At 44.2% G+C, this 21,896-nt stretch overlaps 1 protein-coding gene across 1 annotated transcript in view; it reads left to right on the top strand.

Annotated features, from left to right (window-relative positions):
* LOC106591943 (netrin receptor DCC) overlaps positions 1-21,896 on the top strand; it is a 384,214-nt gene that overhangs the window by 214,379 nt on the left and 147,939 nt on the right. The window contains 2 exon segments of the mRNA XM_045703220.1: positions 430-568; positions 17,771-17,820. Coding sequence (XP_045559176.1) covers positions 430-568; positions 17,771-17,820 — 189 coding nt within the window.

The raw sequence follows: 21,896 nt of genomic DNA, 5'->3' as shown, positions 1-21,896 counted from the left end.
TCTCTCTCTCTCTCTCTCTCTCTGTCTCTCTCTCTCTCTCTGTCTTTCTTCTCTCTCTCTCTTCTCTCCCTCTGTCTGTCTTTCTTCTCTCTCTCTCTATCTATCTATCTCTTTCTCTTCTCTCTCTCTCTCTCTCTTCTCTCTCTCTCTCTCTGTCTCTCTCTCTCTCTCTGTCTTTCTTCTCTCTCTCTCTTCTCTCCCTCTGTCTGTCTTTCTTCTCTCTCTTCTCTCTCTATCTTTCTTCTCTTTCTTCTCTCCCTCTGTCTTTCTTCTCTCTCTCTCTTCTCTCTCTCTCTCTCTCTCTTCTCTCTCTGTCTCTAAAATACATTTTTAAAAAACTATCAAGGATAACACAATTCAATGATTAATTGTATATTTTTGTGCATTACCTGGTTGAATAAGGCACATATCTCTCTCTTTCTGTTTCAGAGTGTGGAGGTGAACGGGCAGAGTTATAAGATGGAGGGGCTGAAGAAGTTCACAGTGTACTCCTTGCGTGTCTTGGCATTGAACCGTTATGGCCCTGGGGTCACCACAGAGGACATGAGCATCACCACGCTGTCTGATGGTACGTCAGAACTACACTCACTCTTATTGGTTCACTGTGTGTAACACTCACTCTTATTGGTTCACTGTGTGTAACACCTTCTCTTATTGGTTCACTGTGTGTAACACTCACTCTTATTGGTTCATTTGATAGAACTATAATCAGGTATGTGCAAACATTTCAAAATACAATTATAAAATAGACATACAAAGTACCGTAAAGATCAATGTATCAAAATAAACTACAAAGTACTTGTATTCTGTAATGTATTTAACTAAAATACATTTTTCAAGTAGTCGGCCTGAACAGCAACAACATTATCAGCAAGGTCACAAATACGTTTGACTTTGCTATGACTGTGATATGTTGTTGTTTATCTACCCTAGTTGAACAAGTCACCTCTCGTGTCTTGCTAAATGACCAAAATGTTCACGTTCAGTAGGACACTCAACGGGAAACATTTAAATAAAACCCAACGACAACAACAAAACATTCTACGATAGCGAAACGTTTCTTATTGACTCCAGGTAGCCCCAAACAGTTTCAGTCTGTTTTCTTCGTTTTTGGTGCCAAATGAACAGACCCCTTTGCTGGGGAATTGGTTCAATGTTTGTTTACTGAAAAATCATACTGTGTCTTCCATGCTTTTCACTTCTGATTGCAGTGAGATAAACAGCTACATAATGAATTAAACTTAATCAAGAATTAATGAAATAGTTTATCCTCTATTACTAAATGTCTCATTGCATTTGACACACATGAGTTGCTTGCATGTCACCAGTCAATGTGTTTGAGTCCCAAATGGCAACCTATTCCCCTATATAGTACACTACTTTTGACCAGACCCTTAAGGTGGGGAATAGAAAATAAGGGGACCATTTCTTTTGGGACACATCCAGTGTATGAATTTTGCACACTTTATTTTCTCGTTAATCAATTTCTGGCGGGTGTCAGTCAACTCTGACAGCCCACATGGCTCCACGCTGGAATAGTCTGATTAACTGCTCCAACACTCTTTAAGAATCAACAGGATATGTCCCAAATGCTACCGTATTCCCTGTGTAGTGCACTAATTTTGACCAGGGTCCACTGTGCTTTGTTCAAAAGTAGTGCACTATGTAGGGAATAGGATGGCCATTCGGGACACATTCACAGACAGTCCCGGAGACATTCCCCTGGGGACGGCGTCAACAACTCTTGTTCCATTGGTTGCCTTCCTGCAGAACATTTGCCTACCTACTTGTTCCATTGGTTGCTTCACTGTGAACATTTCCTACAGTACACTACATTACCTGCAGAAAGGAGACATATTCCCCAACCTTCATCCTCCTAAACACAGACTACCTACCTGTAGAGGGGCTGCACCCCCCAGGAACAGACTACCTGTAGAGGGGCTGTACCCCCCCAGGAACAGACTACCTGTAGAGGGGCTGAACCCCCCCAGGAACAGACTACCTGTAGAGGGGCTGTACCCCCCAGGAACAGACTACCTGTAGAGGGGCTGAACTCCCCCAGGAACAGACTACCTGTAGAGGGGCTGAACTCCCCAGGAACAGACTACCTGTAGAGGGGCTGTACCCCCCAGGAACAGACTACCTGTAGAGGGGCTGTACCCCCCCAGGAACAGACTACCTGTAGAGGGGCTGAACTCCCCCAGGAACAGACTACCTGTAGAGGGGGTGAACCCCCCAGGAACAGACTACCTGTAGAGGGGCTGTACCCCCCCAGGAACACACTACCTGTAGAGGGGCTGAACCCCCCCAGGAACACACTACCTGTAGAGGGGCTGTACCCCCCCAGGAACAGACTACCTGTAGAGGGGCTGAACTCCCCAGGAACAGTTTTGTCTAGTTTGTTGTCTAGTCTGATCACGGGCCTGTCTTATCCCACCTCTCTCTCTCTCTCTCTCTCTCTCTCTCTCCCCTCTCCCTCTCTCTCCCCCTCTCTCTCCCCATCTCTCTCTCTCTCTCTCTCTCTCTCTCTCTCTCTCTCTCTCCCCTCTCTCTCTCTCTCTCCCCATCTCTCTCTCTCTATATATATATATATCTCTGTCTCTCTCTCTATATATATATATATATCTCTCTCTCTCTCTCTCTCTCTCTCTCTCTCTCTCTCTCTCCCCATCTCTCTCTCTCTCTCTCTCTCTCTCTCTCTCCTCTCCCTCTCTCTCCCCCTCTCTCCCTCTCTCTCTCTCTCTCTCTCTCTCTCTCTCTCTCTGTACTATTTTGTTTTGCGACATTTTCCTCTTTTGTTATAGCTTTCATGTTGTCTCTTATTTGAATCAGAGCCGAGTCTTTGACTGACTGGAATCAGACGTTGCAGTAGTTCTTTGTACTTTTGCTGGTTGTCCCGGGAGATAAGTTGTCCTCTATGAAAGAAAGTTGCGAACACAAAGAAGGATCAGAGGGGATCTTGTTTGCTTCACACAGCTTTAATTGGATCTAAAACTGGAAGCTACTCTAGGCTACGGAACCCTACCTTTAATTGGATCTAAAACACGAAGCTACTCTAGGCTACTGAACTCACCTTTAACTGGTTCTAAAACTGGAAGCTACTCTAGGCTACGGAACCCTACCTTTAATTGGATCTCTAACTGGAAGCTACTCTAGGCTACGGAACCCTACCTTTAATTGGATCTCAAACTGGAAGCTACTTTAGGCTACGGAACCCTACCTTTAATTGGATCTCTAACTGGAAGCTACTCTAGGCTACTGAACCCTACCTTTAATTGGATCTCTAACTGGAAGCTACTTTAGGCTTCTGAACCCTACCTTTAATTGGATCTCTAACTGGAAGCTACTCTAGGCTTCTGAACCCTACCTTTAATTGGATCTCTAACTGGAAGCTACTTTAGGCTACAGAACCCTACCTTTAATTGGATCTCTAACTGGAAGCTACTTTAGGCTTCTGAACCCTACCTTTAATTGGATCTCTAACTGGAAGCTACTCTAGGCTACTGAACCCTACCTTTAATTGGATCTCTAACAGGAAGCTACTCTAGGCTTCTGAACCCTACCTTTAATTGGATCTCTAACTGGAAGCTACTTTAGGCTACAGAACCCTACCTTTAATTGGATCTCTAACTGGAAGCTACTCTAGGCTACTGAACCCTACCTTTAATTGGATCTAAAACACGAAGCTACTCTAGGCTACGGAACCCTACCTTTAATTGGATCTCAAACTGGAAGCTACTCTAGGCTACTGAACTCACCTTTAATTGGATCTAAAACAGGAAGCTACTCTAGGCTACAGAACCCTACCTTTAATTGGATCTCTAACTGGAAGCTACTCTAGGCTACTGAACCCTACCTTTAATTGGATCTAAAACTGGAAGCTACTTTAGGCTACGGAACCCTACCTTTAATTGGATCTAAAACTGGAAGCTACTTTAGGCTACGGAACCCTACCTTTAATTGGATCTAAAACTGGAAGCTACTTTAGGCTACGGAACCCTACCTTTAATTGGATCTCTAACTGGAAGCTACTCTAGGCTACTGAACCCTACCTTTAATTGGATCTAAAACTGGAAGCTATCCTGTTGTTTAACTGTGATGAGAGATTAAAGGTAGGGTTCAGTAGGGTCTGTGATGAGAGATTAAAGGTAGGGTTCAGTAGGGTCCTGTTGTTTAACTGTGATGAGAGATTAAAGGTAGGGTTCAGCAGGGTCCTGTTGTTTAACTGTGATGAGAGATTAAAGGTAGGGTTCAGTAGGGTCTGTGATGAGAGATTAAAGGTAGGGTTCAGTAGGGTCTGTGATGAGAGATTAAAGGTAGGGTTCAGTAGGGTCCTGTTGTTTAACTGTGATGAGAGATTAAAGGTAGGGTTCAGTAGGGTCTGTGATGAGAGATTAAAGGTAGGGTTCAGTAGGGTCCTGTTGTTTAACTGTGATGAGAGATTAAAGGTAGGGTTCAGCAGGGTCCTGTTGTTTAACTGTGATGAGAGATTAAAGGTAGGGTTCAGTAGGGTCTGTGATGAGAGATTAAAGGTAGGGTTCAGTAGGGTCCTGTTGTTTAACTGTGATGAGAGATTAAAGGTAGGGTTCAGTAGGGTCCTGTTGTTTAACTGTGATGAGAGATTAAAGGTAGGGTTCAGTAGGGTCCTGTTGTTTAACTGTGATGAGAGATTAAAGGTAGGGTTCAGTAGGGTCCTGTTGTTTAACTGTGATGAGAGATTAAAGGTAGGGTTCAGCAGGGTCCTGTTGTTTAACTGTGATGAGAGATTAAAGGTAGGGTTCAGTAGGGTCTGTGATGAGAGATTAAAGGTAGGGTTCAGTAGGGTCTGTGATGAGAGATTAAAGGTAGGGTTCAGTAGGGTCCTGTTGTTTAACTGTGATGAGAGATTAAAGGTAGGGTTCAGTAGGGTCCTGTTGTTTAACTGTGATGAGAGATTAAAGGTAGGGTTCAGTAGGGTCCTGTTGTTTAACTGTGATGAGAGATTAAAGGTAGGGTTCAGTAGGGTCCTGTTGTTTAACTGTGATGAGAGATTAAAGGTAGGGTTCAGCAGGGTCCTGTTGTTTAACTGTGATGAGAGATTAAAGGTAGGGTTCAGTAGGGTCTGTGATGAGAGATTAAAGGTAGGGTTCAGCAGGGTCCTGTTGTTTAACTGTGATGAGAGATTAAAGGTAGGGTTCAGTAGGGTCATGTTGTTTAACTGTGATGAGAGATTAAAGGTAGGGTTCAGTAGGGTCTGTGATGAGAGATTAAAGGTAGGGTTCAGTAGGGTCCTGTTGTTTAACTGTGATGAGAGATTAAAGGTAGGGTTCAGTAGGGTCTGTGATGAGAGATTAAAGGTAGGGTTCAGTAGGGTCCTGTTGTTTAACTGTGATGAGAGATTAAAGGTAGGGTTCAGCAGGGTCCTGTTGTTTAACTGTGATGAGAGATTAAAGGTAGGGTTCAGTAGGGTCTGTGATGAGAAATTAAAGGTAGGGTTCAGTAGGGTCTGTGATGAGAGATTAAAGGTAGGGTTCAGTAGGGTCTGTGATGAGAGATTAAAGGTAGGGTTCAGTAGGGTCTGTGATGAGAGATTAAAGGTAGGGTTCAGCAGGGTCCTGTTGTTTAACTGTGATGAGAGATTAAAGGTAGGGTTCAGTAGGGTCCTGTTGTTTAACTGTGATGAGAGATTAAAGGTAGGGTTCAGTAGGGTCTGTGATGAGAGATTAAAGGTAGGGTTCAGCAGGGTCCTGTTGTTTAACTGTGATGAGAGATTAAAGGTAGGGTTCAGTAGTGTCTGTGATGAGAGATTAAAGGTAGGGTTCAGTAGGGTCCTGTTGTTTAACTGTGATGAGAGATTAAAGGTAGGGTTCAGTAGGGTCTGTGATGAGAGATTAAAGGTAGGGTTCAGCAGGGTCCTGTTGTTTAACTGTGATGAGAGATTAAAGGTAGGGTTCAGCAGGGTCCTGTTGTTTAACTGTGATGAGAGATTAAAGGTAGGGTTCAGTAGGGTCTGTGATGAGAGATTAAAGGTAGGGTTCAGTAGGGTCCTGTTGTTTAACTGTGATGAGAGATTAAAGGTAGGGTTCAGTAGGGTCTGTGATGAGAGATTAAAGGTAGGGTTCAGCAGGGTCCTGTTGTTTAACTGTGATGAGAGATTAAAGGTAGGGTTCAGTAGGGTCTGTGATGAGAGATTAAAGGTAGGGTTCAGTAGGGTCCTGTTGTTTAACTGTGATGAGAGATTAAAGGTAGGGTTCAGTAGGGTCCTGTTGTTTAACTGTGATGAGAGATTAAAGGTAGGGTTCAGCAGGGTCCTGTTGTTTAACTGTGATGAGAGATTAAAGGTAGGGTTCAGTAGGGTCTGTGATGAGAGATTAAAGGTAGGGTTCAGTAGGGTCTGTGATGAGAGATTAAAGGTAGGGTTCAGTAGGGTCTGTGATGAGAGATTAAAGGTAGGGTTCAGTAGGGTCCTGTTGTTTAACTGTGATGAGAGATTAAAGGTAGGGTTCAGTAGGGTCTTGTTGTTTAACTGTGATGAGAGATTAAAGGTAGGGTTCAGCAGGGTCCTGTTGTTTAACTGTGATGAGAGATTAAAGGTAGGGTTCAGTAGGGTCCTGTTGTTTAACTGTGATGAGAGATTAAAGGTAGGGTTCAGTAGGGTCTGTGATGAGAGATTAAAGGTAGGGTTCAGTAGGGTCCTGTTGTTTAACTGTGATGAGAGATTAAAGGTAGGGTTCAGTAGGGTCTGTGATGAGAGATTAAAGGTAGGGTTCAGTAGGGTCCTGTTGTTTAACTGTGATGAGAGATTAAAGGTAGGGTTCAGTAGGGTCTGTGATGAGAGATTAAAGGTAGGGTTCAGTAGGGTCTGTGATGAGAGATTAAAGGTAGGGTTCAGTAGGGTCCTGTTGTTTAACTGTGATGAGAGATTAAAGGTAGGGTTCAGTAGGGTCTGTGATGAGAGATTAAAGGTAGGGTTCAGTAGGGTCTGTGATGAGAGATTAAAGGTAGGGTTCAGCAGGGTCCTGTTGTTTAACTGTGATGAGAGATTAAAGGTAGGGTTCAGTAGTGTCTGTGATGAGAGATTAAAGGTAGGGTTCAGTAGGGTCTTGTTGTTTAACTGTGATGAGAGATTAAAGGTAGGGTTCAGTAGGGTCTTGTTGTTTAACTGTGATGAGAGATTAAAGGTAGGGTTCAGTAGGGTCCTGTTGTTTAACTGTGATGAGAGATTAAAGGTAGGGTTCAGTAGGGTCTGTGATGAGAGATTAAAGGTAGGGTTCAGTAGGGTCATGTTGTTTAACTGTGATGAGAGATTAAAGGTAGGGTTCAGTAGGGTCTGTGATGAGAGATTAAAGGTAGGGTTCAGTAGGGTCCTGTTGTTTAACTGTGATGAGAGATTAAAGGTAGGGTTCAGTAGGGTCTGTGATGAGAGATTAAAGGTAGGGTTCAGTAGGGTCATGTTGTTTAACTGTGATGAGAGATTAAAGGTAGGGTTCAGTAGGGTCCTGTTGTTTAACTGTGATGAGAGATTAAAGGTAGGGTTCAGTAGGGTCCTGTAGTTTAACTGTGATGAGAGATTAAAGGTAGGGTTCAGTAGGGTCCTGTTGTTTAACTGTGATGAGAGATTAAAGGTAGGGTTCAGTAGGGTCTGTGATGAGAGATTAAAGGTAGGGTTCAGTAGGGTCATGTTGTTTAACTGTGATGAGAGATTAAAGGTAGGGTTCAGTAGGGTCTGTGATGAGAGATTAAAGGTAGGGTTCAGTAGGGTCTTGTTGTTTAACTGTGATGAGAGATTAAAGGTAGGGTTCAGCAGGGTCCTGTTGTTTAACTGTGATGAGAGATTAAAGGTAGGGTTCAGTAGGGTCTGTGATGAGAGATTAAAGGTAGGGTTCAGTAGGGTCCTGTTGTTTAACTGTGATGAGAGATTAAAGGTAGGGTTCAGTAGGGTCCTGTTGTTTAACTGTGATGAGAGATTAAAGGTAGGGTTCAGTAGGGTCTGTGATGAGAGATTAAAGGTAGGGTTCAGTAGGGTCTGTGATGAGAGATTAAAGGTAGGGTTCAGTAGGGTCATGTTGTTTAACTGTGATGAGAGATTAAAGGTAGGGTTCAGTAGTGTCTGTGATGAGAGATTAAAGGTAGGGTTCAGTAGGGTCTTGTTGTTTAACTGTGATGAGAGATTAAAGGTAGGGTTCAGCAGGGTCCTGTTGTTTAACTGTGATGAGAGATTAAAGGTAGGGTTCAGTAGTGTCTGTGATGAGAGATTAAAGGTAGGGTTCAGTAGGGTCTTGTTGTTTAACTGTGATGAGAGATTAAAGGTAGGGTTCAGTAGTGTCTGTGATGAGAGATTAAAGGTAGGGTTCAGTAGTGTCTGTGATGAGAGATTAAAGGTAGGGTTCAGTAGGGTCCTGTTGTTTAACTGTGATGAGAGATTAAAGGTAGGGTTCAGTAGGGTCCTGTTGTTTAACTGTGATGAGAGATTAAAGGTAGGGTTCAGTAGGGTCTGTGATGAGAGATTAAAGGTAGGGTTCAGCAGGGTCCTGTTGTTTAACTGTGATGAGAGATTAAAGGTAGGGTTCAGTAGGGTCTTGTTGTTTAACTGTGATGAGAGATTAAAGGTAGGGTTCAGTAGGGTCCTGTTGTTTAACTGTGATGAGAGATTAAAGGTAGGGTTCAGTAGGGTCTGTGATGAGAGATTAAAGGTAGGGTTCAGTAGGGTCATGTTGTTTAACTGTGATGAACTGTGTAACGTCAAGCTATTGATTTAAGTGAACTGTTAACCCCAGGATTAAGACTGTGCTGTGTGGTAATTCTCATACCTTAAAGTGGACCGGGCATCTTTATCAACCCTCTTCAGCTTGAAAGATTTACAACGCAGCTCGTTAATGTTTTGCCAGTTGATATTGATGTGTCAGCAGCATAGTGTGAAGAGAGGAGTCCAAACTGTAAATCCCACAGACAGACTTTTCACTTGGATTTGTCATCATGTTCTGCTAAGAGCTTCAGAGAGCAGTGATCACTGGGAACATGTCCTGTGATCTCTGAAAGTTTAGATGTTTTTTCGGGTTCTGATGGGAACAAGCTTGTGTACAGGGAACGGTGCCAGTGGTGGTGCCAGGGTTGCAGTCATGGGAGTGCCTTAAGGGGCCTGGCCCGCCTTAACGTACCTCCTTGCCCGTCCTAATAAAATATTGATCATTTATTTGACCGAGACACACGCCGACAGAAAGACGTATCCATCTCAGTTATTAAAAAGCATCCGAGCGAGTGAAACAGCATCTCTCTGTCTCAGTATGTGTAGATCATGTATCTGATGCTGTCTGGACAGTGAAACAGCACCTCTCTGTCTCAGTATGTGTAGACCATGTATCTGATGCTGTCTGGACAGTGAAACAGCACCTCTCTGTCTCAGTATGTGTAGATCATGTATCTGATGCTGTCTGGACCAAAGTAGTGTGGCATGGTGATATAGTTTCAGCAGAGAGGAAGAGGTGAAGCAAGAGGGCTCACTCCCACCAAAATCTGTCCAGTACAAGCCCAATGCGTTTCCATAGGAATAATATGCAGACCTAAGCTTGTCGCCTGCCTTCCCGCCTTTGGGACAAAGACTCCCACTGTTAAGGCGGAGTCATGAGAATCTCCCCATTATATACAGATCTCTGATTTCAGCCTCTTGTGAATAGGAAGAGAAAGTTTGCGGCTGCACAGTGCGCTGTTAGGATGCTGGGTTGACCTAAAGTTTAATCGATGTCTCGCCAAAATTACATTATTACTTCGGTCTAAGTAATTTCCGTTCAAAACACTTCACCAGGGAGCATGATTTAGCCACAGAGGATCATTAGCTTCTTTTGAAAAATGTTTTGTTGTTGTTGTTGCTGTGGATTGGTGAAGAGATGGTGCGTCTCTCTACAGAATGCATGCTAGCAATAGCTCAAGTCAAGACAGATAGATAGGGAGGCAGACAGGCAGAGAAGAGAGATAAATGTGATTCCAAGAACCAGAATTTTAATCAGGATATTTTCTACTGTTTTTTTTATTTTGTCAGCTTTTAGGCCTATGTATTTTACTTAGTTGACGATGGAAGTTATAGACCTACTGCTACGTTGGTCTATAGACTATCTCAGAGTTATATGCTCTCATTTCTTTAAAATCCGATGGGTCTATTCCTCCCTGCTTGGTGCCTATCAAGATACAGAGCCTAGCCCACTCCTCTGTCCATCTCTCTCTCGCTGTCACTTTCTGTTCAAAGCAAGGTGCCAAAAGGAGTCTTGGGGTCTTCTGTTCCTCTCAGTTCCTCCCAGCCCCTCCCAACTCCTCCCAACTCCTCCCAGCTCCTCCCAGCTTCTCCCAGCCCCTCCAATCCCCTCTCAGCTCCTCCCAACCGCTCCTAGCTCCTCCCAGCCCCTTTCAGCTCCTCCCAGCCCCTCTCAGCTCCTCCCATCACCTCTCAGCTCCTCCCATCACCTCTCAGCTCCTCCCAACCCCTCTCAGCTCCTCCCAACCCCTCTCAGCTCCTCCCATCCCCTCTCAGCTCCTCCCAGTCACTTTGAGCTCCTCCCATCCCCTCTCAGCCACTCCTAGCTCCTCCCAGCTCCTCTCAGCTCCTCCCATCCCCTCTCAGCTCCTCCCATCCCCTCTCAGCTCCTCCCAACCCCTCCCAGCTCCTCCCATCCCCTCCCAGCTCCTCCCTCCAAGAGTTTTCAATACATTGTGCGAATAGAAATAACAAATTGTCCCGGAAGAAGAAAGACATGGGTGTATGTTTCATGATTAATTACTCATGGTGTGATTGCGTTACCGTACAGGAACTCAAGTCCTTTTGTTCACCCGATTGAGAATACCTCACAACCAAATGCTGACCACATTACCTCTATAGAGAATTTTCTTCGGTTATCGTCACACAGCCGTGCAAATTCCCCTTCAATCCGATACCACGACAACGATCAGGGAAATACACTGGACCTTCAAGCCGATACCATGACAACGCTCAGGGAAATACACTGGACCTTCAAGCCGATACCATGACAACGCTCAGGGAAATACACTGGACCTTCAAGCCGATACCATGACAACGCTCAGGGAAATACACTGGACCTTCAAGCCGATACCATGACAACGCTCAGGGGAAATACACTGGACCTTCAAGCCGATACCATGACAACGCTCAGGGAAATACACTGGACCTTGGAATATGGAATCCTGAGGCTGCATTTATTATACCTGGGGACTTTAATTAAGCAAATCTGAGAAAAACGCTACCAAATTTCTATCAACACATTTCCTGTAGTACTTGGGCTTCAAAAACTCTCAACCATTGGTTCTCTTCCTTTAGGATGGCTACAAGACCCACCCCCCCCCCCATCCTCCCTTCGGCAAATAAGATCATGACTCCATTTTGCTCCTCCCTTCCTATAGGCAGAAACTCAAATAGGAAGTACCCATGCTAAGGTCTATTCAACGCTGGTCTGACCAATCGGAATCCATGCTTCCAGACTGTTTTGTTCACGCGGACTGGGACATGTTCCAGGTTGCCTCTGAGAATAACGTTAACGTATAAACTGACACGGTGACTGAGTGCATCAGGAAGTGTATAGGGGATATTGTTCATGACTGTCCTGAACCAGTCCTGATGTACTGGTTCCTCTCTAGGTTTCTTCCTAGGTTTTTGGCCTTTCTAGGGAGTTTTTCCTAGGGAGTTTTTCCTAGCCACCGTGCTTCTTTCACATGCATTGCTTGCTGTTTGGGGTTTTAGGCTGGGTTTCTGTACAGCACTTTGAGATATCAGCTGATGTACGAAGGGCTATATAAATACATTTGATTTGATTTGATTAAAACCTATCCAAACCAAAAACCGTGGATAAATGGCAACATTCTCTCAAAACAGAAAGCTTCTAAACGCATTTAACCATGACAAGGTGACTGGGAATATGGTTGAAAACAAACAGTCCAGTTATGTCCTCCGTAAGGCAATCAAACATGCAAAATATAAGTACAGAGACAAAGTGGACTCTCAAATCAACGGCTCAGGCACAAGACGTACACTACCGTTCAAAAGTTTGGGATCACTTAGAAATGTCCTTGTTTTTGAAAGAAAAGCAGCTTTTTTTTTTTTTGGTCCATTACAATAACATCAAATTGATCAGAAATACAGTGTAGACATTGTTAATGTTGTAAATGACTATTGTAGCTGGAAATGGCAGTTTTTTTTAATGGAATATCTACATAGGTGTACAGAGGCCCATTATCAGCAACCATCACTGCTGTGTTCCAATGGCACGTTGTGTTAGCTAATCCAAGTTCATAATTTTAAAAGGCTAATTGATCATTAGAAACCCCTTTTGCAATGATGTTAGCACAGCTGAAAACTGTTGTTCTGATTAAAGAAGCTATAAAACTGGCCTTCTGTAGACTAGTTGAGTATCTGGAGCATCAGCATTTGGGGGTTCAATTACAGGCTCAAAATGGCAAGAATCAAATAATTCTTTCTTCTGAAACTCGTCAGTCTATTCTTGTTCTGAGAAATGAAGGCTATTCCATGCGAGAAATTGCCAAGAAACTGAAGATCTCATAGAACACTGTGTACTACTCCCTTCACAGAACAGCACAAATTGGCTCTAACCAAAATAGAAAGAGGAGTGGGAGGCCCCGGTGCACAACTGAGCAAGAGGACAAGTACATTAGAGTGTCTAGTTTGAGAAACAGATGCCTCACACGTCCTCAACTGGCAGCTTCATTAAATAGTACCCTCAAAACACCAGTCTCAACGTCAACAGTGAAGAGGCGACTCCAGGATGCTGGCCTTCTGGGACCAGTACCAGTAACACGTTTGGACGTGTTTTGATTTGTTTAACACTTTTTTGGTCACTATTTGTTAATTCATAGTTTTAATGTCTTATTCTACAATGTCGAAAATAGTAAAAATAAAGAAAAACTCTTAAATGAGTAGGTGAGTCCAAACTTTTGACTGGTTCTGTATATATTTATACTCTGGACTCTGATATTGCTCGTCCTAATATTTAAATATTTCTAAATTCCATTATTTTACTTTTATATTTGAGTATTGTTGTGTATTGTTAGATACTACTACACTGTTGGAGATAGGAACACAAGCATTTCACTACACCCGCAGTAACATCTGCTAGACATGTGTATGCGACCAATAACATTTGATTTGATTGATTTCCTAGCTCCTCCCAGCCCCTCCCATTCCTTTCCAGCCCATCCTAGCTCCTCCCAGCCCCTCCCAACTCCTCTCAGCCCTGTCGTGTCTTTGGCATCATGAAAACGAAAGACATGTTTATCAAATAACTCTCTGTAATTATTATTGTGCGATTAAACTGATTTATCGTGTAACGGTAATTAACTAGGAAGTTGGGGCACCAAGGAAAATATTCAGATTACAAAGTTATAATTTTCCTAATTTAACTTTCAGATATTATAATATCTGATCTATTAGTCTTCTGATTAATGACGTATTAGTTACCTCGTCAGTCTCATTCCAAACGTCGTAAATTGTTGGTTATCTGCACGAACCCAGTCTTCACTATGAGTCATCCATATATCAATTGTCTTAAAATCATTTATTTACTAACTAAGTAATTCACAGAAATGCATAACAAACACTAGATATGGTTACAAAGAAATGATAGGAGAATGTGCTCTAGTGGGCTAAACCGGCATGGCGGCTTGTTAGACAAAAGAGTTGATAATTATAACAATTGAAATGCTAACCCTTTGCACATGAACGCTCACTCATTCGGGAACAATTGCAATCAATATATATATACAGAAAGAATAAAGACATTTCAAATGTCATTTTATGTATACTGCTCAAAAAAATAAAGGCAACACTAAAATAACACATCCTAGATCTGAATGAATGAAATAATCTTATTAAATACTTTTTTCTTTACATAGTTGAATGTGCTGACAACAAAATCACACAAAAATAATCAATGGAAATCCAATTTATCAACCCATGGAGGTCTGGATTTGGAGTCACACTCAAAATTAAAGTGGAAAACCACACTACAGGCTGATCCAACTTTGATGTAATGTCCTTAAAATAAGTCAAAATGAGGCTCAGTAGTGTGTGTGGCCTCCACGTGCCTGTATGACCTCCCTACAACGCCTGGGCATGCTCCTGATGAGGTGGCGGATGGTCTCCTGAGGGATCTCCTCCCAGACCTGGACTAAAGCATCCGCCAACTCCTGGACAGTCTGTGGTGCAACGTGGCGTTGGTGGATGGAGCGAGACATGATGTCCCAGATGTGCTCAATTGGATTCAGGTCTGGGGAACGAGGCGGGCCAGTCCATAGCATCAATGCCTTCCTCCTGCAGGAACTGCTGACACACTCCAGCCACATGAGGTCTAGCATTGTCTTGCATTAGGAGGAACCCAGGGCCAACCGCACCAGCATATGGTCTCACAAGGGGTCTGAGGATCTCATCTCGGTACCTAATGGCAGTCAGGCTACCTCTGGTGAGCACATGGAGGGTGTGCGGCCCCCCCAAAGAAATGCCACCCCACACCATGACTGACCCACCGCCAAACCGGTCATGCTGGAGGATGTTGCAGGCAGCAGAACGTTCTCCACGGCATCTCCAGACTGTCACGTCTGCCACATGTGCTCAGTGTGAACCTGCTTTCATCTGTGAAGAGCACAGGGCGCCAGTGGCGAATTTGCCAATCTTGGTGTTCTCTGGCAAATGCCAAACGTCCTGCACGGTGTTGGGCTGTAAGCACAACCCCCACCTGTGGACGTCGGGCCCTCATACCACCCTCATGGAGTCTGTTTCTGACCGTTTGAGCAGACACATGCACATTTGTGGCCTGCTGGAGGTCATTTTGCAGGGCTCTGGCAGTGCTCCTCCTGCTCCTCCTTGCACAAAGGCGGAGGTAGCGGTCCTGCTGCTGGGTTGTTGCCCTCCTACGGCCTCCTCCACGTCTCCTGATGTACTGGCCTGTCTCCTGGTAGCGCCTCCATGCTCTGGACACTACGCTGACAGACACAGCAAACCTTCTTGCCACAGCTCGCATTGATGTGCCATCCTGGATGAGCTGCACTACCTGAGCCACTTGTGTGGGTTGTAGACTCCGTCTCATGCTACCACTAGAGTGAAAACACCGCCAGCATTCAAAAGTGACCAAAACATCAGCCAGGAAGCATAGGAACTGAGAAGTGGTCTGTGGTACCCACCTGCAGAACCACTCCTTTATTGGGGGTGTCTTGCTAATTGCCTATAATTTCTACCTGTTGTCTATTCCATTTGCACAACAGCATGTGAAATTTATTGTCAATCAGTGTTGCTTCCTAAGTGGACAGTTTGATTTCACAGAAGTGTGATTGACTTGGAGATACATTGTGTTGTTTAAGTGTTCCCTTTATTTTTTGGAGCAGTATATTTACGCTCAGTGTGTCGTCGGGATCTTTGCTGAAAAGGTTGTTCTGTTGGAGAGTTTGTGTCCTCGCGTTCTCTCTCTCTCTCTCTCTCTCTCTCTCTCTCTCTCTCTCTCTCTCTCTCTCTCTCTCTCTCTCTCTCTCTCTCAGTTAGAATGGATATTTCGAAGCGACATTCATTAATGTCGTTATAGGACAGATGTTTCGTCAGTCTTCGCGTTCAATGATACCGAATTCCTAGCTGCAGACTAGTAATTAATATCAAAGACTTGTTATTATTCTGTCAGTATCAATAGTCTAAGAGTTTAACCACGTGGCATGGTTAAAGTTCAGAACGAGGAATGCATGGTCAAACTTTCAGCCAACTTGTAATGGAGGTCAGCTCGGTCTGGTGATAGAAAATCTGGGTGGGGGTTATATTCGGAATACAGAAAAAGGCTGTCTCATGACGCCAGGTCCCGTCTGTTCATGGGGGCGTGCCGATGACTTGGTGAAACTTTAAACAGAAATACAATTCTCTCACATTAACATCTTACAAGCATCCCAACATATTCCAAATAGCTTTATCCTTATTCATTCATTTCTATACAACCATTAGATGTAAGTCTCACAACTGAGGCTATTATATAAACATAGCCATGGTAATGTGGCCGTATTGTCTCTTATGAGCTTCACAAAATTGTACCAAATGGACCAGTTCGTAGCTGGATTCTTCACCGATCTTTTATACCTTCTCCAGAACATAAATGTCGTTCGGTTCTCCAGTCCTGTGAGGTGGAAGAATTCCTGGGTTCTTTCTATGAAACCCACTCTGTCTTTATACTGTGGCCATGAGGCGGGACATTTTCTTAGGAATTTACGACCGCTCTCCAAGAGCCTGGGTAGGGGGAGGTAGGGGTAGGGGGATGGTGCATAGAAAACACAAAGAGGGCAACGTCATGACAGCCCTCATAACTTTCTTATAGCTCTTGATTGTCTCCTCGTATTATCTTCAGTGCAGAGCTGAGAGGGTTAAGAGGGTTGAAGGAATGTATCTTCTGTCAGATCCCATTAACAGTGGCTGAATGTTTCAAATGAGCCCCAAGAGCTGAATTATATCTCCCTGCTTAGTTAATGCTCCTTGTGCTGTCGTAATGAAACCACCGGGCTGGCCGGCTGCAGCCACCGCCGCTTCTCTCTCTCTTTATTGCCGGCTGGCTTCTCATTTCTCTCTCTGAGGTAATTAATTACTTTTTCCCCCTCCCACACGTCGCCAGTCCACACACCAGTCACTCCACGGCTTCACGCCAAGCCTGTACTTCAGGCACACTGCCGACCAGGCTGGTAGGTCACTCAAGCACATGCCAATGTCACTACTACCAACCTGCCTCCTCCACTAACCTGTGGACTGTGTGCTGCCAGAACCTGTACAGCTGAAGGAGTTCAATAGTCTGCAAAACCTGGAATTATGGCAACCTGTTTTAGAAATCTTTGATAGCTGTTTAAAATATAGTAGTCTCCAATGGTCTCCTCTGAGTGTATAGAATGTTGTCATAGATAGATGAGATATGTAGAAATGTCAGTCCTGTTATCTGTCATTCATGTTACCTAATTAGGTCATTTTGAAGGGGTCGTTCCCATCCTGCGTGCCCATTGGCCGGGCTGGAGAGGCCCTGTCATAGATAAGCCTGACGGAGTGTCTCTTTAATGTCACCATTTACTTTGTTCATTACATCTAAAAAACTAGGAAGTCCATTCGAGGAAGACAAGATAACCATTTCTTTCAGCTGTAATTCAACCTATTTAGCTTCTCGACAGGAAATGTACTTCAATTACTTTAAATGGGTTTCGTGTCGATATTCTGAAGCGATATCTTGTCAATTGTAATTTGATAATTCATGTTCAAGTAACTTGTGTTAAGTCTGTGTGTTAAAGAGATGACGACGGATGTGTCTACAATCATTTGAATCATTTGACTTGATCAGAATGGGAATGTAATAAATCTTGAGTGTAGTACACATGCTGCACCTGTACATTATATCAGGGGTCCCCAAATTTACAGTCAGTCGCGGGACGATTTGTTCTTTGTACACTACAAATTGACCTCAAGAATCCTAAACGGATATAGAATTTGACAACAACAACAAAAAATCTGAATCATTTCAAACCTTGATTACATTGGGATACGATCACATACAGTATGCCTCTATATTAATGCGTGGGAATACTTGATAACAGATTTATTTTATTTTGTTATTTAAAAAAAAAATGAAAATCACTTTTGAGCTGAGTTCCTGGTGATTTTACAGTCCCTCATGTCCAACAACAGATGTGTCCCATGTGTCAGCTATTGTGGGACCCTGCTTTTAAATGTATGTATTTGTTTCATTCATTTTATCGTGTGTTATTTCATCCACAGTGCCAAGTGCTCCACCACAAAATATCTCGTTGGAAGGCGTTCTCTCAAGGGTGAGTACATGCATTTTGGGATTTTAAATATATATATATATGTGTGTAAATATATATCCTTTGGGCTATAAAACATCAATGCTATAAAGTCATTTGATGACATTTCCACAAACCTCAGTCTGAGACCCAGAGAACATGTATTTTTATTGACTTGAATGTCAGCGGCTGGGGCCCCTACAGGCTTCAGTGGCTGGGGCCCCTACAGGCTTCAGTAGCTGGGGACCCTACAGGCTTCAGTGGCTGGGGACCCTACAGGCTTCAGTGACTGGGGCCCCTACAGGTTTCAGTAGCTGGGGCCCCTACAGGCTTCAGTGACTGGGGACCCTACAGGCTTCAGTAGTTGGGGCCCCTACAGGCTTCAGTAGCTGGGGCCCCTACAGGCTTCAGTAGCTGGGGCTCCTACAGGCTTCAGTGACTGGGGCCCCTACAGAAATCAGTGACTGGGGACCCTACAGGCTTCAGTAGATGGGGCCCCTACAGGCTTCAGTAGATGGGGCCCCTACAGGCTTCAGTAGCGGGGGCCCCTACAGGCTACAGTGACTGGGGCCCCTACAGGCTTCAGTGACTGGGGCTCCTACAGGCTTCAGTAGCTGGGGCTCCTACAGAAATCAGTGACTGGGGCCCCTACAGAAATCAGTGACTGGGGACCCTACAGGCTTCAGTAGATGGGGACCCTACAGGCTTCAGTAGCTGGGGCTCCTACAGGCTTCAGTAGCTGGGGATCCTACAGGCTTCAGTGGCTGGGGACCCTACAGGCTTCAGTAGCTGGGGACCCTACAGGCTTCAGTAGCTGGGGCCCCTACAGGCTTCAGTAGCTGGGGATCCTACAGGCTTCAGTGGCTGGGGACCCTACAGGCTTCAGTAGCTGGGGACCCTACAGGCTTCAGTAGCTGGGGCCCCTACAGGCTTCAGTAGCTGGGGCTCCTACAGGCTTCAGTGACTGTGGCCCCTCCATGCTTCAGTGACTGGGGCCCCTACAGAAATCAGTGACTGGGACCCCTACAGGCTTCAGTGACTGGGGCCCCTGCAGGCTTCAGTAGCTGGGGACCCTACAGGCTTCAGTAGCTGGGGCCCCTACAGGCTTCAGTAGCTGGGGACCCTACAGGCTTCAGTAGCTGGGGACCATACAGGCTTCAGTAGCTGGGGCCCCTGCAGGCTTCAGTGGCTGGGGCCCCTACAGGCTTCAGTAGCTTGGGACCCTACAGGCTTTAGTAGCTGGGGACCCTACAGGCTTTAGTAGCTGGGGCCCCTACAGGCTTCAGTAGCTGGGGACCCTACAGGCTTCAGTAGCTGGGGATCCTACAGGCTTCAGTAGCTGGGGCCCCTACAGGCTGCAGTAGCTGGGGCCCCTACAGGCTTGGTGTGGCTCCTGAGGAGGGCACAGTGCTTGAGAAAGTGGGAAAAGAGAGGAAATTCAAGCCTTGAACATCACAAATAGATTTGGGACCAGAAAATATGTCTTAACCTTGAAGTTCCAGCCTTGGACATATTCTACAAATCATTTTTTATTATCTCAGGGGTTTTTCTGTTAACCAGAATACTCATCTATTCCACCATTCACCCACATTTGCAGTAGAAACGTTGAAAGATGAGAGAGAGAAGCTCAGAAGCAGAAGTGTTGATCTGACAGAATTATTTATACTAGTTAGTCTACTTACAGTATTTTCAACCACAACAACAACAACAGCAGCAGTCGTCATTGATATGTTTCTATCATATAAAGGAACTGTAATACTAGCTGCCACGGCAACGGCTAGCCTAGACTAGATGAATAAAGAGTCACCGTTTAAAAAAAAAAAATAATAAATCATGTGATTGACTCTTTATAAGATAAAACCTTTGGGAAGGGGTTTATGAGTAGTTCATGGCATCTCTCTAAACCCCTTCAGGTGGGAATTAAATCTACTGTTAACACGTGGTGGTGTTGGAAGAATGGATTAAACTGGATCATATTGTCATCATTTAAAGTGGCCTTCCAATCTGGTCATGTTTAACTAACGTTATGTAGTACATTATATGTCCCAATGGGGGACTCTATTCATTTTAAAGGGGTCTGGTCAAAAGTAGAGCAGTGTATAGGGAATAGGTTGCAATTTTGGGACACAGTAAACCAGACAGACTGAGTGTTGTCTAAACAATATGCATTGGGGCATTTCATATCATTATTGACAATATTGACATTTCATTACATAAGAGAATGAGAACTTGATGCTTTAAGTCATTTCAGGAAGGTTTATGGTATTAAGAAAGTCCTACAGAGATAACGTTGTGGAATAGAGTTTCATTCACTAAAGTATATGGTTGGTTTTGGACAGCAAGGCTTGATGATGTACATGTTGACAGTCAGAAGCATATTAAACTATTATAGAAAGTTGAATGACTTCCATACTGACCTCCTAACCCTTATTCTAAACCTTACCCTAACCCTAAACCCTAGCATTACCCTAACCCTAAACCCTAGCATTACCCTAACCCTAAACCCAAGCATTACCCTAACCCTAAACCCTAGCATTACCCTAACCCTAAACCCTAGCATTACTCTAACCCTAAACCCAAGCATTACTCTAACCCTAAACCCTAGCATTACCCTAACCCTAAACCCTAGCATTACCCTAACCCTAAACCCAAGCATTACCCTAACCCTAAACCCTAGCATTACCCTAACCCTAAACCCTAGCATTACCCTAACCCTAAACCCTAGCATTACCCTAACCCTAAACCCAAGCATTACCCTAAACCCTAGCATTACCCTAACCCTAAACCCTAGCATTACCCTAACCCTAAACCCTAGCATTACCCTAACCCTAAACCCAAGCATTACCCTAACCCTAAACCCAAGCATTACCCTAACCCTAAACCCTAGCATTACCCTAACCCTAAACCCAAGCATTACCCTAACCCTAAACCCAAGCATTACCCTAACCCTAAACCCTAGCATTACCCTAACCCTAAACCCTAGCATTACTCTAACCCTAAACCCAAGCATTACCCTAACCCTAAACCCTAGCATTACCCTAACCCTAAACCCTAGCATTACTCTAACCCTAAACCCTAGCATTACTCTAACCCTAAACCCAAGCATTACCCTAACCCTAAACCCAAGCATTACCCGAACCCTAAACACAAGCATTACCCTAACCCTAAACCCAAGCATTACCCTAACCCTAAACCCAAGCATTACTCTAACCCTAAACCTAAGCATTACCCTAACCCTAAACCCTAGCATTACCCTAACCCTAAACCCAAGCATTACCCTAACCCTAAACCCAAGCATTACCCGAACCCTAAACCCTAGCATTACCCTAACCCTAAACCCTAGCATTACCCTAACCCTAAACCCAAGCATTACCCTAACCCTAAACCCAAGCATTACCCTAACCCTAAACCCTAGCATTACTCTAACCCTAAACCCAAGCATTACTCTAACCCTAAACCCAAGCATTACCCTAACCCTAAACCCAAGCATTACCCTAAACCCAAGCATTACCCTAACCCTAAACCCAAGCATTACCCTAACCCTAAACCCAAGCATTACTCTAACCCTAAACCCAAGCATTACTCTAACCCTAAACCCTAGCATTACCCTAACCCTAAAACAAAGCATTACCCTAAACCCAAGCATTACCCTAACCCTAAACCAAAGTATTACCCTAACCCTTACAATAACCATAAACCCAAGCATTACCCTTACCCTAATCCTAAACACAAGCATTACCCTAACCCTAACCCTTACCCTAAACCCAAGCATTACCCTAACCCTTACCCTAAACCAAAGCATTACCCTAAACCTTACCCTAACCTTAAACCCAGGTATTAACCTAACCCTTCCCCAATCCTAAACCCAAGCATTACCCTAACCCTAACCCTTACCCTGAACCCAAGCATTACCCTAACCCTAACCCCTCCATACTGCTTTTTGAGGGACTTCCCAACCCTTACCCTAAACCTAACCCTAACCCTAAAATCAAGCATTACCCTAACCCTAAAACTTACCCCAACCCTTACCCTAACCCTGACCCTAATCTCAAGCATTACCCTAACCCTTATCCTTATCCCAAGCATTAACCTAATCCTAA

This window comes from Salmo salar, chromosome ssa01 (genome assembly GCF_905237065.1).
Source record: "Salmo salar chromosome ssa01, Ssal_v3.1, whole genome shotgun sequence".
Taxonomy (NCBI): Eukaryota; Metazoa; Chordata; class Actinopteri; order Salmoniformes; family Salmonidae; genus Salmo; species Salmo salar.
Note: the sequence above shows the minus strand (reverse complement) of the source record. Positions and strands in the feature narration are given on the sequence as shown.